The following is a 17,197-nucleotide window of genomic DNA, read 5'->3' as shown; positions in this document are numbered from 1 at the left end:
GCACCATGGTTCACCCTCCCCAAACCCAGCATCGCGCCATGGTTCCACCCTCCCCAAACCCAGCATCGCGCCCATGGTTCACCCTCCCCAAACCAGCATCGCGCCATGGTTCACCCTCCCCAAACACAGCATCGCACCATGGTTCACCCTCCCCAAACCCAGCATCGCGCCATGGTTCACCCTCCCCAATATCCCCAGTCACTTCCAGTCAGCTTTTACAATCAGACATGGGACCTGGGCGTCGCCGGCTGGGCCAGCATTTATTGCCCATCCCTAGTTGCCCCTTGAGAAGGTGGTGGTGAGCCGCCTTCTTGAATCGCTGCAGTCCACGTGCTGTGGGTTGACCCACAATGCCGTTAGGGAGGGAATTCTCGGATTCTGACCCAGCGACAGTGAAGGAACGGCCGATATATTTCCAAGTCAGGATGGTGAGTGACTCGGAGGGGGACCTCCAGGTGGGGGTGTTCCCAGGTATCTGCTGCCCTTGTCCCTCTAGATGGAAGTGGTGGTGGGTTTGGAAGGTGCTGCCTAAGGAGCCTTGGTGAGTCGCTGCAGTGGCATCTTGAGGATGGGACACACGCTGCTACTGAGCGTCGGTGGTGGAGGGAGTGAGTGTTTGTGGATGGGGGGACAATCAAGCGGGGCTGCTTTGTCCTGGATGTGGTGGGGCTCAAGGAGAACAGTGTGGTGGGGGTCAGGGGGAGCAGTGTGGTGAGGGGGGGGGGGGGGGGGGGGGGAGGTGGGTTACAGACCTTGCTGACACCCATTAGCAATTCACCAAGGCTCCTTAGACAGCACCTTCCAAACCCACGACCACTTCCATCTAGCAGCACGAAGGCAGCAGATACATGGGAACACCACCACCTGCAAGTTCCCCTCCGAGCCACTCACCATCCTGACTTGGAAATATATCGGCCGTTCCTTCGCAGTCGCTGGGTCAGAATCCTGGAATTCCCTCCCTAACGGCATTGTGGGTCAACCACAGCACGTGGACTGCAGCGATTCAAGATGGCGGCTCCCCACCACCTTCTCAAGGGGCAACTAGGGATGGGCAATAAATGCTGGGCCCAGCCGGTGACGCCCATGTCCCACGAATGAATAAACAAAACCTCGCAAAGCCCGAGGACAACCCCCTCCTGGAACTGCGATCCGAGGAGAGGTTTGGAAAACGGAGCGTGTGTGCTGTTTCTAACTGTAGCCAGAACCCCATCGAGGGTCACAAACAGGGCCTTAGGTCCCCTGGTCTTCATCTGCAAAGGAGTGGGCACTGCTTGCCTATTTGTTGTCCTTTACCAATATGGCAGCTGGCACACCTCCAGTTCATGGGGCAGACATCTGTCCATCAGCAAGATGATGGGAGAGCCCTTTATTACTCAAAACATGAATTCACAGGTGGGATAGTGACGAACGAACAAGCACGCACACACTCAGCGTCTGCCTACCTTCCCGTAATCCAACACTGGGGTTTCCACCCCAGGGAAGAGGTCCTGGACAATGGCACTGAACAGCGGCAGGTCAATGGAGGTTAACTTGGCCATATTCATATCCTTCATGGACAGCAGGAGGATCTGGAGAACAGAAACACTCAGTTGTATAAAGGCATTACCTCAGAACCTGAACAATCCCTCACAGCTTCGAACTGGCTCGTGAATTAAATTGAAGGATTATTTTTACAGACTTTACATCACCAGAACAGGCCATTCATCCCATCTGCTCCGTGCTAGTGTTTCTGCCCCACTCCAGCCTCCTCCCACTCCCTCTCACCCTATCAACACATTTTGCCCCCTCATCAGTCCCTCATAAATGCCTCAATACTATTCACCTCAACCCTCCCGTGGGAGCGAGTCCCACATTCTCCCCACTCCCCGTGGGTGCGAGTCCCACATTCTCCCCACTCCCCGTGGGAGCAAGTCCCACATTCTCCCCCACTCCCCGTGGGAGCGAGTCCCACATTCTCCCCACTCCCCCGTGGGAGTGAGTCCCACATTCTCCCCACTCCCCCATGGGAGCGAGTCCCACATTCTCCCCACTCCCCGTGGGAGCGAGTCTCACATTCTCCCCACTCCCCGTGGGAGCAAATCCCACATTCTCCCCACTCCCCCATGGGAGTGAGTCGCACATTCTCCCCACACCCCGTGGGAGCGAGTCCCACATTCTCCCCACTCCCTGTGGGAGCGAGTCCCACATTCTCCCCGCTCCCTGTGGGAGCGAGTCCCACATTCTCCCCGCTCCCTGTGGGAGCGAGTCCCACATTCTCCCCACTCCCCCATGGGAGCGAGTCCCACATTCTCCCCGCTCCCTGTGGGAGCGAGTCCCACATTCTCCCCACTCCCCCATGGGAGCGAGTCCCACATTCTCCCCACTCCCCCATGGGAGCGAGTCCCACATTCTCCCCACTCCCCCATGGGAGCGAGTCCCACATTCTCCCCGCTCCCTGTGGGAGTGAGTCCCACATTCTCCCCGCTCCCTGTGGGAGTGAGTCCCACATTCTCCCCGCTCCCTGTGGGAGCGAGTCCCACATTCTCTCACTGTCTGGGTAAGGATGTTTCTCCTGAGTTCCCCAGTGGGTTTATTAGTGACCGTGTGATATTGATGACTCCTGGTTCTGCTCCTCCCCCACACTGCTTCGTCTATTCTATCAGAGTCCCTTTCGTCGTGTTGCTTGGAGAGCAGAGCTCCAGCATCTTCAATCTTTCCTCAAAAAGATCATTCCAAATTGCAGCAACAGTTTCGTCTGCATCCTCTCCAGTCAGCTCGAAAGCTATCGATCCACTCTTATCTCTTAGTCAGAGAGGATTCGCTGCAGACCCCCCCCCTGCTCAGAGACCCCCTGCTCAAATAACCCCTGCTCAGAGACCCTCCCTGCTCAGACATCCTCCCTGCTCAGAGAGCCCCTGCTCAGAGACCCTCCCTGCTCAGAGACCCCCCCCCTGCTCAGAGAGCCCCTGCTCTGTTCTTACCTCCTCGTCAGAGAGCTGAGGCTTGTCCCGCCGTTTCTTGCCAGCGTAGCGGAGTAGGGAGGTGAGGGCTCTCAAGCCAAAGTCATAATGATCTTGCTTGGAGAGTTGCTGCACAGCCAGCGAGTAGAGTGTGTAGACTTTCTTCGCAAGGGCCTGCAGGGGACAAGGAGAGCGGTCAGCACACTGACTGCAAAATGGAATCAAAACCCAGGACTAAGGCCAGTCAGACCACAGCCTGTCAAGGTCACTCCCCATGTCGTTGCATTTTAACCAGTTTCTCTGATTTCACACCTCATATCCCCAGCAAAAGGAACGAAAGATTAACACAAGTCCAGTCAGGGGTTCAACTCTAGCTCTGAATGGTGAGGTGAAAGTCTGCTCTTCACACTGCTGTTCCGGGATAGATGTGAGCTGAACATGATTCCACCAGAATCATAGAATACCTACAGGGCAGGAGGAGGCCATTCAGCCCATCAAGCCCACACCAACAACAATCCCACCCAGGCCCTATCCCTGTAACCCTCACGTATTTATCCTGCCAACCCCTGACACTAAGGGACAATTTAGCATGGCCAATCCCCCTAACCTACACATCTTTGGACACGAAGGGACAATTTAGCATGGCCAATCCCCCTAACCTACACATCTTTGGACACTAAGGGGCAATTTAGCATGACCAATCCCCCTAACCTGCACATCTTTGGACACTAAGGGGCAATTTAGCATGGCCAATCCCCCTAACCTGCACATCTTTGGACACTAAGGGATAATTTAGCATGGCCAATCCCCCTAACCTGCACATCTTTGGACATTAAGAGGCAATTTAGCATGGCCAATCCCCCTAACCTGCACATCTTTGGACACTAAGGGACAATTTAGCATGGCCAATCCCCCTAACCTGCACATCTTTGGACATTAAGAGGCAATTTAGCATGGCCAATCCCCTTAACCTGCACATCTTTGGACACGACACTAAGGGGCAATTTAGCATGGCCAATCCACCTAATTTACACATCTTTAGACACCAAGGCGCAATTTAGCATGGCCAATCCACCTAACCTGCACATCTTTAGACACCAAGGAGGAATTTAGCACGGCCAATCCACCTGACCTGCATCTTTGGACTGTGGGAGGAAACCGGGTCACCCGGAGGAAACCCACGCAGACACAGGGAGAACGTGCAGACTCCACCCAGACAGTGACCCGAGGCCAGAATTGAACCCGAGTCCCTGGCTCTGTGAGGAAGCAATGCTAATCACTGTGCCGCCCTTATCCCAGCAGGAAATGGCTCACAGCAGAAGGATCACTCCAGAAGCTGGCTCTATCTATTTGTAATTGTCCCTTGGTTGTACAAAACCTGAGTACTGCTGAAAGGAGAGAGATGTTGTTGAAGCTTTTAGCCTTGCACTCAGCAGGACAAACGCAAGAATACCAAATTTCAAATGATCACAACAATTTACACAGGGGAAGAGGGTGCGGAGAGCGGGACTCTGACTGGCCGAGGGGTGGGTCACAGAGGAAGAGCGGGGCTCCCACAGGGGAAGAGGGTGCGGAGAGCGGGACTCTGACTGGCCGAGGGGTGGGTCACAGAGGAAGAGCGGGGCTCCCACAGGGGAAGAGGGTGTGGAGAGCGGGACACTGACTGGCCGAGGGGTGGGTCACAGAGGAAGAACGGGGCTCCCACAGCGGAAGAGGGTGCTCCTTTTGCACAGAGCGAGAACAGAGTTAATCATAAATAGAAGCAGAGACGGTGCGGCACGATGGCGCAGTGATTAGCACTGCTGCCTCATAGCGCCAGGGACCCAGGTTCAATTCCCGGCTGGGGTCACTGTCTGTGCGGAGTCTGCACGTTCTCCCCGTGTCTGCGTGGGTTTCCTCCGGGTGCTCCGGTTTCCTCCCACAGTCTGAAAGACGTGCTGGTTAGGGTGCATTGGCCATGCTAAATTCTCCCTCAGAGTTACCCGAACAGGCGCCGGAGTGTGGCGACTAGGGGGATTTTCACAGTAACTTCATTGCAGTGTTAATGTAAGCCTTACTTGTGACACTAAGAAATAAACTTTAACTTTAACAGTACATGTGACACACTACAGAGCAGAAGGAAGCCATTCAGCCCATCAAGTCTGCACCGACCACAATCCCACCCCAAGCCCTATCCCGCAGCCCCGCTAATCCCTTTAACCTACACATCTTTGCGCAGTAAAGGGCAATTTAGCATGGCCAATCAACCTAACCTACACATCTTTGGACACTAAGGGACAATTTAGCACTGCCAATCAACCTAACCTACACATCTTTGGACACTAAGGGACAATTCACCATGGCCAATCAACCTAACCTACACATCTTTGGACACTAAGGGACAATTTAGCATGGCCAATCAACCTAACCTACACATCTTTGGACACTAAGGGACAATCCACCATGGCCAATCAACCGAACCTACACATCTTTGGACACTAAGGGACAATTTAGCATGGCCAGTCCCCCTAACCCACACATCTTTCGAACTGTGGGAGGAATCCGGAGCACCCGGAGGAAACCCACGCAGACACGGGGAGAACGTGCAGACTCCACACAGACAGTGATCCAAGCCAGGAATGGAACCCGGGTCCCTGGCGCTGTGAGGCAGCAGTGCTAACCACTGTGCCACCGTGCCGTCCTTTTGAAGTTCTGAAGATGAGTTGTACGGGCTCAAAGCTTCACCTCTGTTCCTCTCTCCACCGATGCTGCCAGACCTGCTGAATGTTCCCAGCTGAATGTTTTTTTGTTTTTATTTCAGATTTCCGTGGTATTTGGCTTTTATTCTGTGGTGTAGTGTAGCTGACTCCCAGGGAATCCTCAGGAGTTGGTTTTATTCTGTGATGTACAGTGTAGCTGGCTCCCAGGGAATCCTCAGGAGTTGGTTTTATTCTGTGGTGTACAGTGTAGCTGGCTCCCAGGGAATCCTCAGGAGTTGGTTTTATTCTGTGGTGTACAGTGTAGCTGGCTCCCAGGGAATCCTGAGGAGTTGGTTTTATTCTGTGGTGTACAGTGTAGCTGGCTCCCAGGGAATCCTGAGGAGTTGGTTTTATTCTGTGGTGTACAGTGTAGCTGGCTCCCAGGGAATCCTGAGGAGTTGGTTTTATTCTGTGGTGTACAGTGTAGCTGGCTCCCAGGGAATCCTGAGGAGTTTGTTTTATTCTGTGGTGTACAGTGTAGCTGGCTCCCAGGGAATCCTCAGGCGTTGGTTAGGAGACATGCCCTGTCCACTTGCAGAAACCAGACCCTGACCCTGGGCAGCAGGCTGTCTCTGGGAGGCCGAAAGGAGAGGGGAAGGACAAAAACACCCGACATAACGGCACGATGAAAGGGGAAGGAATCGGAGTGGGAATCCGGGGGACACACCTTACAGTTGTTGAATCCTTCTGCAAACAGGATTATCTCAGCGATTAGCGTTGAGTCAGGAACCACCATGGAGATGGGCCTAAACATTGACTTGAGGTTATCTGGAAGCTCTGTCCGCCCAGCGTATCCTGCGATTAACAACAGTGATATTATCATTGTGCCTTCCTGACTCAACCGCTAACTCTTATCCTCTTCCAAAGCTCATATGAGTACAGAAATGGAGGAATGGGAGGAAGCCATTCAGCCCCTTGAGCCTATTCCGCCATTCAATTAGATCATGGCTGATCTGTATATGAACTGTATCGACTCAAGAACAGCTTCTTCCCTGCTGCTGTCAGACTTTTGAATGGACCTACCTTGCATTAAGTTGATCTTTCTCTACACCCTAGCTATGACTGTAACACTACATTCTGCACTCTCTCCTTTCCTTCTCTATGAACGGTATGCTTTGTCTGTATAGCGTGCAAGAAACAATACTTTTCACTGTGTCCCAGTACATGTGACAATAATAAATCAAATCTATGTACTCTATGAACGGTATGCTTTGTACAGTGCATGTTAATACATGTGACAATAATAAATCAAATCAAATTAAAACTTCATGTAGCCAGCTGGCTTCCACAACCCTTGATCCTCATCAAGAAGAAGAATCTATCAATCTCAGTTCTGAATTTTTCAGTCGTCCCCGTGGCTTTTGGGGTGGGACAGAGTTCCGGATTCCTACTCCATCTGTGTGAGGAGGTGTTCCCTGACATCAACCCTGAAAGGCCTGACTTCAATTTTAACATTCTGTCTCCCTTGTTCTGAACTCCCTCGGCACGGTGGCACAGTGGGTTAGCGCTGCTGCCTCACAGCGCCAGGGACCCGGGTTCGATACCCGGCTCGGGTCGCTGTCTGTGCGGAGTCTGCACGTTCTCCCCGTGTCTGTGTGGGTTTCGTCCGGGTGCTCCGGTTTCCTCCCGCAGTCCGAAGGTTTGGTGGATTGGCACATCTTTGGAGTGTGGGAGGAAACCGGAGCACCCGGAGGAAACCCACACAGATATGGGGAGAACGTGCTGACTCCACGCAGACAGCAACCCGAGGCCGGGAATCGAACCAGGGTCCCTGGCGCTGTGAGGCAGCAGCGCTAACCCACTGTGCCACCGTGCCACTGGGATTGAACCCGGGTCCCTGGCGCTGTGAGGCAGCAGCTCTAACCCACTGTGCCACCGTGCCGCTGGGATTGAACCCGGGTCCCTGGCGCTGTGAGGCAGCAGCGCTAACCCACTGTGCCACCGTGCCGCTGGGATTGAACCCGGGTCCCTGGCGCTGTGAGGCAGCAGCTCTAACCCACTGTGCCACCATGCCGCCCTGAAGCTCAGCCAATTCAGCAGTATGGAAGCTGGGTTTCGATGACTGAGACACCTGGCGAGATTTGTTTTTAAATGTGTTGAAACATTCCTTCGTGGTAGCGTACGCACCCCTCCCGGAGTCTTACCTGGGTTCATGGTGATAAAGATGCCACAAGACCAGACCAGGTTAATCTCACGACCCTCAAACACGAAGCGGGTCAGGTTGGCAGAGAGCGCGGATAGGATGGAGAGGATTTGTTGGGCAACGACAGACAGGACCTCAATATTGATGCGGTTAAACTCATCAAAGCAACCCCAGGCTCCAGTCTGTACAAACACACACGGGACTGCCATCAGAAACAGCACCTTCTAAATCCACACACCACCCAAAACAATCCCTGCGACACAACGCAGATTAATAACGCGACTGAAATTACACTCACATTCACATCTTCTCTGATATCAAAGACAAATCCCTCAGCACTGACCCTCTGACAGTGCGGCACTCCCTCAGTACTGACCTTCTGACAGTGCGGCACTCCCTCAGTACTGACCCTCTGACAGTGCGGCACTCCCTCAGCACTGACCCTCTGACAGTGCGGCACTCCCTCAGCACTGACCCTCTGACAGTGCGGCACTCCCTCAGCACTGACCCTCTAACAGTGCGGCACTCCCTCAGCACTGACCCTCTGACAGTGCGGCACTCCCTCAGCACTGACCCTCTGACAGTGCGGCGCTCCCTCAGCACTGACCGTCTGACACTGCGGCGCTCCCTCAGCACTGACCCTCTGAAAGTGCGGCTCTCCCTCAGCACTGACCCTCTGACAGTGCGGCACTCCCTCAGCACTGACCCTCTGACAGTGCGGCACTCCCTCAGCACTGACCCTCTGACAGTGCGACACTCCCTCAGCACTGACCCTCTGACAGTGCGGCGCTCCCTCAGCACTGACCCTCTGACAGTGTGGCACTCCCTCAGCACTGACCCTCTGACAGTGCGGCACTCCCTCAGCACTGACCCTCTGACAGTGCGGCACTCCCTCAGCACTGACCCTCTGACAGTGCGGCGCTCCCTCAGCACTGACCCTCTGACAGTGCGGCCCTCCCTCAGGACTGAGTTTCCCGAAGGGAATTTAACTCAGTCTTATACAACGGCAAAGTCAGTGTTGAAATGAATGATGGAGCCTGTGTCTCACCTGTGCCAGTCCCGAGTACATCCGACCCATGGATTTGTAATCCAAGCCCTCGGAGCAGTTCACCACAATCACATACATGCCCAGGGACTTTCCCAGATCCTTCACAGACTCGGTCTTCCCGGTTCCTGCTGGTCCTTTGGGTGATCCACCGCGGTGCAGGTGGAGAGCGGTCGTCAATGTCATGTAACACCTGAAAAGGAGACACCAAGGGATGCTTTAGGCGTGAAGGTGGAGATAGTGTGGGGACTGCATCTTTACTGATCCCCAACTCCCATCTGTATCGCCCGTTCGGGTGGCACAGTGGTGAACACTGCGGCCTCACAACGCCAGGGGCCCGAGTTTGATTCTGGGCTTGGGTCACTGTCTGTGCGGAGTCTGCATGTTCTCCCCGTGTCTGCGTGGGTTTCCTCCGGGTGCTCCGGTTTCCTCCCACACTCCAAAGATGTGCTGGTTAGGTGGATTGGACATGCTAAATTGTCCCTTCGTGTCCAAAGATGTGCCGGGTAGGTGGATTGGCCAGGGGAAGTGTGTGGGGTTGCAGGTATAAGACGGGGGAGAGGTTGTGGGTGAGATACTCTGTCAGAGAATCGGTGGCTCTCGAGTCACTGAATGGTCCCTCCTGCGCTGTAAGGATTCTGTGAACAATGCTGTGACCTACCTGTCTGTGTGAGTGGAGTGATTGCCTCGAGGGGATCGCTGTGACCTACCTGTCTGTGTGAATGGAGTGATTGCCTCGAGGGGATCGCTGTGACCTACCTGTCTGTGTGAATGGAGTGATTGCCTCGAGGGGATCGCTGTGACCTACCTGTCTGTGTGAATGGAGTGATTGCCTCGAGGGGGACGCAGGCACCTACCTGTCTGTGTGAATGGAGTGATTGCCTCGAGGGGGATCGCTGTGACCTACCTGTCTGTGTGAGTGGAGTGATTGCCTCGAGGGGATCGCTGTGACCTACCTGTCTGTGTGAGTGGAGTGATTGCCTCGAGGGGATCGCTGTGACCTACCTGTCTGTGTGAGTGGAGTGATTGCCTCGAGGGGATCGCTGTGACCTACCTGTCTGTGTGAGGGGAGTGATTGCCTCGAGGGGATCGCTGTGACCTACCTGTCTGTGTGAGTGGAGTGATTGCCTCGAGGGGGACGCTGTGACCTACCTGTCTGTGTGAGGGGAGTGATTGCCTCGAGGGGGACGCTGTGACCTACCTGTCTGTGTGAATGGAGTGATTGCCTCGAGGGGATCGCTGTGACCTACCTGTCTGTGTGAGGGGAGTGATTGCCTCGAGGGGGACGCTGTGACCTACCTGTCTGTGAGGGGAGTGATTACCAGCCGCCCCGAGTTGCCCAGATATTCGTAGCCGTACTGGAAATGGGTGTTGGTTTGCCGGATGATGCAGTCATCCACGTCCTGCGGAGGGGAAAATCCTCAGAGATTACAGAGCAGCTCAATCCCCGGCAGTCAGTCTGAGGATGCTACAGGTGCAGCAGCTCAGTGTCCCAGTCACTGAAGCCACCCCGGCTCTACCCTGAGCCCCGGAAGGTGCTCTCTCACACCGCTGCTATTATCCTTCCAGTCTCACAGCTGCCTCACCTCGGTGGGCATTGCTGTGAATCTGATCATTTAACTTCACTGGGCATCACAGCTGCTGTGGATCCTGAGCTCTGCCATCCATGGTGTATTTTCCAGCACAGGGAGTGAGCCAGGGCTATGAGCCTTAACGCAGTAACCCTCCCGTTAGGCTGAGAGAGCTCGCTCCAGCGTTAGTACCCCTCGTGGCAGCCAAGCTCAATTCAACTCGCTCACCACAGACCTGTCTGCGCTGTGTAGGCACTGGGCCATCAGGACAGGGTGTGGAGGTGCCGGCGTTGGGACTGGGGTAAACACAGTAAGAAGTCTCACAACACCAGGTTAAAGTCCAACATTTGCTACCAAATAAACCTGTTGGACTTTAACCTGGTGTTGTGAGACTTCTTACTGCCATCAGGACAGGCCAACCTGTACAGGCCTTCACAGACAATGCTGTTTGTATGCTGTTGGTCCTGGTGCCTCTCGAGTACCCATGGGAGGTGATTTAACATTGTAACTGCCCTGATAGAAGTCTACAGGACTGTGAGGGGCATGGACAGAGTGGATAGTCAGAAGCTTTTTCCCCCAGGGTGGAAGAGTCAATTACTAGGGGGGCACAGGTTTAAGGTGCGAGGAGCAAGGTTTAAAGGAGATGCACGAGGCAGATTTTTTACACAGAGGGTGCCTGGAACTCACTGCCGGGGGAGGTAGTGGAAGCGGAGACAATAATGAGTTTTAATGGACGTCTGGACAAATACATGAATTGGATGGGAATAGAGGGATATGGTCCCCGGAAGGGTAGGGGGTTTTAGTTCATTAGCAGCACGGTCGGTGCAGGCTTGGAGGGCCGAAGGGCCTGTTCCTGTGCTGGAATTTTCTTGGTTCTTTGCCCGTTATGTGATCCCATAGTGACTGGTTCACAAAGTACAGCAAGCCGGACAAAACATACAATACATAACGGGGTGGCACGCTGGCACAGCGGCTAGCACTACTGCCTCACAGTGCCAGGGACCCGGGTTCAATCCCAGCGGCACGGTGGCACAGTGGGTTAGCACTGCTGCCTCACAGCGCCAGGGACCCGGGTTCAATCCCAGCGGCACGGTGGCACAGTGGGTTAGCACTGCTGCCTCACAGCGCCAGGGACCCGGGTTCAATCCCAGCGGCACGGTGGCACAGCGGCTAGCACTGCTGCCTCACAGTGCCAGGGACCCGGGTTCAATCCCAGCGGCACGGTGGCACAGCGGCTAGCACTGCTGCCTCACAGCGCCAGGGACCCGGGTTCAATCCCAGCGGCACGGTGGCACAGTGGGTTAGCGCTGCTGCCTCACAGCACCAGGGACCCGGGTTCAATCCCAGCAGCACGCTGGCACAGTGGGTTAGCACTGCTGCCTCACAGCGCCAGGGACCCGGGTTCAATCCCAGCGGCACGGTGGCACAGCGGCTAGCACTGCTGCCTCACAGTGCCAGGGACCCGGGTTCAATCCCAGCGGCACGGTGGCACAGCGGCTAGCACTGCTGCCTCACAGCGCCAGGGACCCGGGTTCAATCCCAGCGGCACGGTGGCACAGTGGGTTAGCACTGCTGCCTCACAGCACCAGGGACCCGGGTTCAATCCCAGCAGCACGCTGGCACAGTGGGTTAGCACTGCTGCCTCACAGTGCCAGGGACCCGGGTTCAATCCCAGCGGCACGGTGGCACAGCGGCTAGCACTGCTGCCTCACAGCGCCAGGGACCCGGGTTCAATCCCAGTGGCACGGTGGCACAGTGGGTTAGCACTGCTGCCTCACAGCGCCAGGGACCCGGGTTCAATTACCGGCCTCAGGTCACTGTCTGTGCGCAGTGTGCACGTTCTCCCCGTGTCTGCGTGGGTTTCCTCCGGGTGCTCCGGTTCCCTCCCATGGTCCAAAGATGTACAGGTTAGACAGATTGGCCATGTTAAATTGCACCTTAGTGTCCAAAATTGTGTAGGTTAGGGGGAATTAGCCATGGGAAATGTGTGGGGTTATGGGGATAGGGGACTTTATTCCCTGGAGCGTAGAAGATTGAGGGGAGATTTGATAGAGGTGTATAAGATTTTGATGGGTATAGATAGAGTGAATGCAAGCAGGCTTTTTCCGCTGACGCGAGGGGAGAAAAAAAACCAGAGGGCACGGGTTAAGGGTGAAAGGAGAAAAGTTTAAAGGGAATATTAGGGGGGGGCTTCTTCACGCAGAGAGTGGTGGGAGTGTGGAATGAGCTGCCGGATAAAGTGGTAAATGCTTTTAACATTTAAGAAAAACTTGGACGGGTTCATGGATGAGAGGGGTGTGGAGGGATATGGTCCAAGTGCAGGTCAGTGGGACTAGGCAAAAAATGGTTCGGCACAGACAAGAAGGGCCAAAAGGCCTGTTTCTGAGCTGTAATTTTCTATGGTTCTATGGGTCTGGATAAGACACTTTGCCAGAGTCGATGCAGACCCGATGGGCCAAATGGCCTCTTCTGCACTGTAGGGATTCTATGATTCGATGATGAACTGTATGAATCAGTGACAGAGTAGGGACGGATATATTTGTAATGAGATTGAGGAAGAGGCGGAGGCAAGATTTGTCTCAGGGGGAACGGACAGTGTGAGGGGGTGGAAGCGGGGTTTGTCTCGGAGGGGAGAGGGGTTTGTCTCCCGCGGGGTCAGTTACCTTGTCCCAGTAGAGTCGGAGCTGACTGAGCCAGTCAAACGCAGTCACATCCATACACCCCAGCTTGTAGAGTTTGTCGATGACGTCTCGTGCGTGGACTTCCACCGTTACCAAAGCCACGATCTTCAGCCGCATGATCTTTGTGAGGTTTCCACGGATGGCCTCGGAATACTTGCGTAGCATGCTAACCTGCAGAGGCATTGACGGGACGGTAAGGAGTCACCGATCGCACTGACCACCCACAGGGTTATTATGTCTCGCTTCCCCCTTCATCATTAAAGCCCGGGAGGGTCCAGCATCCATTCACCCCCCCCCCGCCCCCAGGGTTATCAAAAACTGACAAGATGGCAGACTCAAAATGCTGGGGCAATTTCTGCTGCAACAGAGTGGGTCAGGAAGGCAGCTCACCACCACCTTGTCCAGGGGCCATTGGGGAATGCTGAGATGTAATGTTTTCAAAAGACAAGATGATGGCTGAGGGAGGAGGGGGTTTGGAGAGCTAAGATCATCGACATTTCACACCAGTGTTGCAGCTGAGTGAAGCCTGCGGGACAATATCCCACCGTCTCCAGTTCGTGCTGCTGGGAGTTACACTGTGAAGCCTACAGGACAATATCCCACCGTCCCCAGTTCGTGCTGCTGGGAGTTACACTGTGAAGCCTCTGGGACAATAACCCACCGTCCCCAGTTCGTGCTGCTGAGGGTTACACTGTGAAGCTGCGGGACAATAACCCACCGTCCCCAGTTCGTGCTGCTGGGAATTACACTGTGAAGCCTCTGGGACAATAACCCACAAGCTCCAGTTCATGCTGCTGGGAGTTACACTGTGAAGCCTGCAGGACAGTAACCCACCGTCTCCAGTTCGTGCTGCTGGGGTTACACTGTGAAGCCTGCGGGACAATAACCCACCGTCCCCAGTTCGTGCTGCTGGGGTTACACTGTGAAGCCTGCGGGACAATAACCCACCGTCCCCAGTTCGTGCTGCTGGGGTTACACTGTGAAGCCTGCGGGACAATAACCCACCGTCCCCAGTTCGTGCTGATGGGGTTACACTGTGAAGCCTGCGGGACAACAACCCACCGTCCCCAGTTCGTGCTGATGGGGTTACACCTGCACCAGGTAACTAGGCTGCCTGACAAAACAGCGGGGCTGCTTTGTCCTGGATGGTGTCGAGCTTCTTGGTTGGAGCCCGCGGCCAACCCCTCCTGCTCATGGACACCATTCAACTGATCAAGACAGTGTGAGTCCTTTCGAAGAGTGAGTCCCACTCTCCTGTCCCTCGCTGTTCCTATGCTTCTTCACTATATCCAGGCTTCTGTAGTTATCCAATTCCCTTTGGAAAGCTGAGATTGACTCTCGTTTCCATCGTGTTAACCAGGCAGAGCATTCTGAATCCTAACCACTCGCTGCCAAAGAGCTTTCTCTCTCACGTAACCTCGGATTATTCTGCTAATCACCTGAATTCTGTGCCCTTCTGGTTCCTGATCCTTGGAAACAGTTTCTCTTTGTCTAAGCTATCTAAAACCTTCATCATTTTAAATACCCCTCCCACCCACTCCAGTCTCTCCACCCGTTATAAACGGCCACTGGGAGGGACACCCGCTGGTCCCTGCGGAACCCGGGGACAGTCAGTGCCCGGGTTCCTCTCCCGCTCCCAACGATTCAGCTGACTGGAATCGGTAGTGAAGCCCGACTCACCTGCTTCCGTTTAACAACCCGGACGGGTTTCTTCTCGCCTTGCTCTTTGGCTGACATCAGAGCCTTGGTGACGTCCGTGGTCCACTGGATCTGGCTGGAGGTGATAAGCATCTGTGAAGAAACGAAGGGCTGGATGTTGGGTGGACCGAGAGGATGGAGGGTAATCGCGGAAAGCAGACTGGGGAATTGCCCAGACAGAGTGATAAACTCTTGGAATCGGAGCAGTGCAGACAAAATCAAACCCACGCAATTATTAAAGACGCAGCTGGTTGCGAGAATAACACACAGGCTATGTTAAGTGAGGTGAGCCAAACAAGCTTTGTTACCTGGATCCATCTTGTGCCACATCAAAGCTGTCGCTGCCATTTGTACCCGAACAGGCGCCAGAGTGTGATGATTTTCACAGTAACTTCACTGCAGTGTTAATGTAAGCCTACTTGTGACACTAATAAAATAAGCTCGAAGCTTAAACTGTGGCCTTGTCCCCCTGTATCTTTGTGAAGTGACATTGCATCGGCCAATACCCCTCTCTCTGGCCGAAGCCACTGTTTGCTTCCTAGCCGTCTTGCTGCGTGTAAATGGCTGCCACTACTTGTCAGCACAACCCTCGCACTTCAACCCGATTCACGGCGTGGGAATAACATTCAAACGTTTCACAAAAGCTGTGGTGCTGCACAGTATAGAAACCCGCTCTGACAAAGCGCAGAGCAGGGAAATGGAAACGACTGCATTCACACTCGGGCTGGTTTACCCTCCGGCAGACCGGAAAATCCATCACTAACCTGACCAGGCCAATCCTTCACCCACTTGTCTCGTTTGGTAAGCATTTTCTTCAGAGCCAAGCGACTGTCCTTCAGTAAGTCTTTGAGAGTAAAGCGCATGGTGCGTTCCACATCACAGAGCCATGCCTGAGAGAGACAGGGACGCATTAACAAGAGAGACAAAGAGATGTTATTTAACCCCGAGCGTTCAGCTAGACTCCCCAACATTAGCTGATCTACTCGAGAAACCCGGAACGCCCCGGGTCTGTGTTGGTTTTAACAGATCTCTGTCAGGATTTTGGGAGGATTATGATCTGCCTGGGGGTCTGGAGGAGTTAATTAGACTGGTCACTCGATCAATTCTCACTGACCTGGCCAGGAGGAGAGTAGCTGCGGGTATGCGCGTGGACGGCTGGTCTGGGTAGAATCTCCATGACACCACTGTAGTCAAATAGCCGGTTAATGCTCACCACCTTGAACGATGGTGATGAGAGAGGAGGTGCTGGAGGACACATGCTTCCCAAGGAGCCGTTCCCCAACAGGCGGTTGATGTGTTCAAGAGAGGAGGAGAAAATCTCCAAGGGAAAGCAAGGATGCAGGGCAGAACGGTGGCACAGTGGGTTAGCACTGCTGCCTCACAGCGCCAGGGACCCGGGTTCAATCCCAGCGGCACAGCAGCACAGTGGGTTAGCACTGCTGCCTCACAGCACCAGGGACCCGGGTTCAATCCCAGCGGCACAGCAGCAGAGTGTTTAGCACTGCTGCCTCACAGCGCCAGGGACCCGGGTTCGATTCAAGCCTCGGGTCACTGTCTGTGTGGAGTTTGCACGTTCACCTCGTGTCTGCGCGGGTTTCCTCCGGGTGCTCCGGTTTCCTCCCACAATCCAAAAGACGTGTAGGTTAGATGGATTGGCCATGCTAAATTGCCCCTTAGTGTCCAAAGATGTGCAGGTTAGGTGGACTGGCCGTGCTAAATTGTCCCTTAGTGTCCAAAGATGTGTAGCTTAGGTGGATTGGCCGTGCTAAATTGCCCCTTAGTGTCCAAAGATGTACGGGTTAGGTGGATTGGCCGTGCTAAATTGCCCCTTAGTGTCCAAAGATGTGCAGGTTAGGTGGATTGGCCATGCTAAATTGCCCCTTAGTGTCCAAAGATGTGCAGGTTAGGTGGATTAGCCGTGCTAAATTGCCCCTTAGTGTCCAAAGATGTACGGGTTAGGTGGATTGGCCATGCTAAATTGCCCCTTAGTGTCCAAAGATGTGCAGGTTAGGTGGATTAGCCGTGCTAAATTGCCCCTTAGTGTCCAAAGATGTACGGGTTAGGTGGATTGGCCATGGAAAACGTGTGGGATTATGGAGATGGGGCAGGGGAGAGGTCTTGGGTAAGATGCTCTGTCAGAGAGTCTGTACAGACTCGGTGGGCTGAATGGCCTGTTCTGCACTGTCGGGATTCTATGATTTCTATGTGTAAAGGACACAGCCTCTGCCTGTGTGGGATCGAGCGTTACGGGGATAACGGCGGGAAGGTGGAGTTGACGATTATCACATCGATCTCATTGAATGATGCAGCAGACCCGATGGGCCGAATGGCCGATGTCTGCTCCTTCGTCTTACGGATCCACAGGCACAAAGATTGCAAAAT

General features: G+C 54.3%; 1 protein-coding gene across 1 annotated transcript in view; it reads right to left on the bottom strand.

Annotated features, from left to right (window-relative positions):
• Nucleotides 1-1,442: 1,442 nt before the first annotated feature.
• LOC144488568 (dynein axonemal heavy chain 2-like) overlaps nucleotides 1,443-17,197 on the bottom strand; it is a gene marked incomplete at both ends in the record, with an annotated part of 74,204 nt that continues 58,449 nt past the window's right edge. The window contains 9 exons of the mRNA XM_078206629.1: nucleotides 1,443-1,568; nucleotides 2,961-3,113; nucleotides 6,345-6,472; nucleotides 7,822-8,002; nucleotides 8,869-9,058; nucleotides 10,165-10,268; nucleotides 13,100-13,288; nucleotides 14,798-14,908; nucleotides 15,580-15,705. Coding sequence (XP_078062755.1) covers nucleotides 1,443-1,568; nucleotides 2,961-3,113; nucleotides 6,345-6,472; nucleotides 7,822-8,002; nucleotides 8,869-9,058; nucleotides 10,165-10,268; nucleotides 13,100-13,288; nucleotides 14,798-14,908; nucleotides 15,580-15,705 — 1,308 coding nt within the window. The remainder of the gene's footprint in view (nucleotides 1,569-2,960; nucleotides 3,114-6,344; nucleotides 6,473-7,821; nucleotides 8,003-8,868; nucleotides 9,059-10,164; nucleotides 10,269-13,099; nucleotides 13,289-14,797; nucleotides 14,909-15,579; nucleotides 15,706-17,197) is intronic.

The sequence above is a fragment of the Mustelus asterias genome, unplaced genomic scaffold (genome assembly GCF_964213995.1).
Source record: "Mustelus asterias unplaced genomic scaffold, sMusAst1.hap1.1 HAP1_SCAFFOLD_1668, whole genome shotgun sequence".
Taxonomy (NCBI): domain Eukaryota; kingdom Metazoa; phylum Chordata; class Chondrichthyes; order Carcharhiniformes; family Triakidae; genus Mustelus; species Mustelus asterias.
Note: the sequence above shows the minus strand (reverse complement) of the source record. Positions and strands in the feature narration are given on the sequence as shown.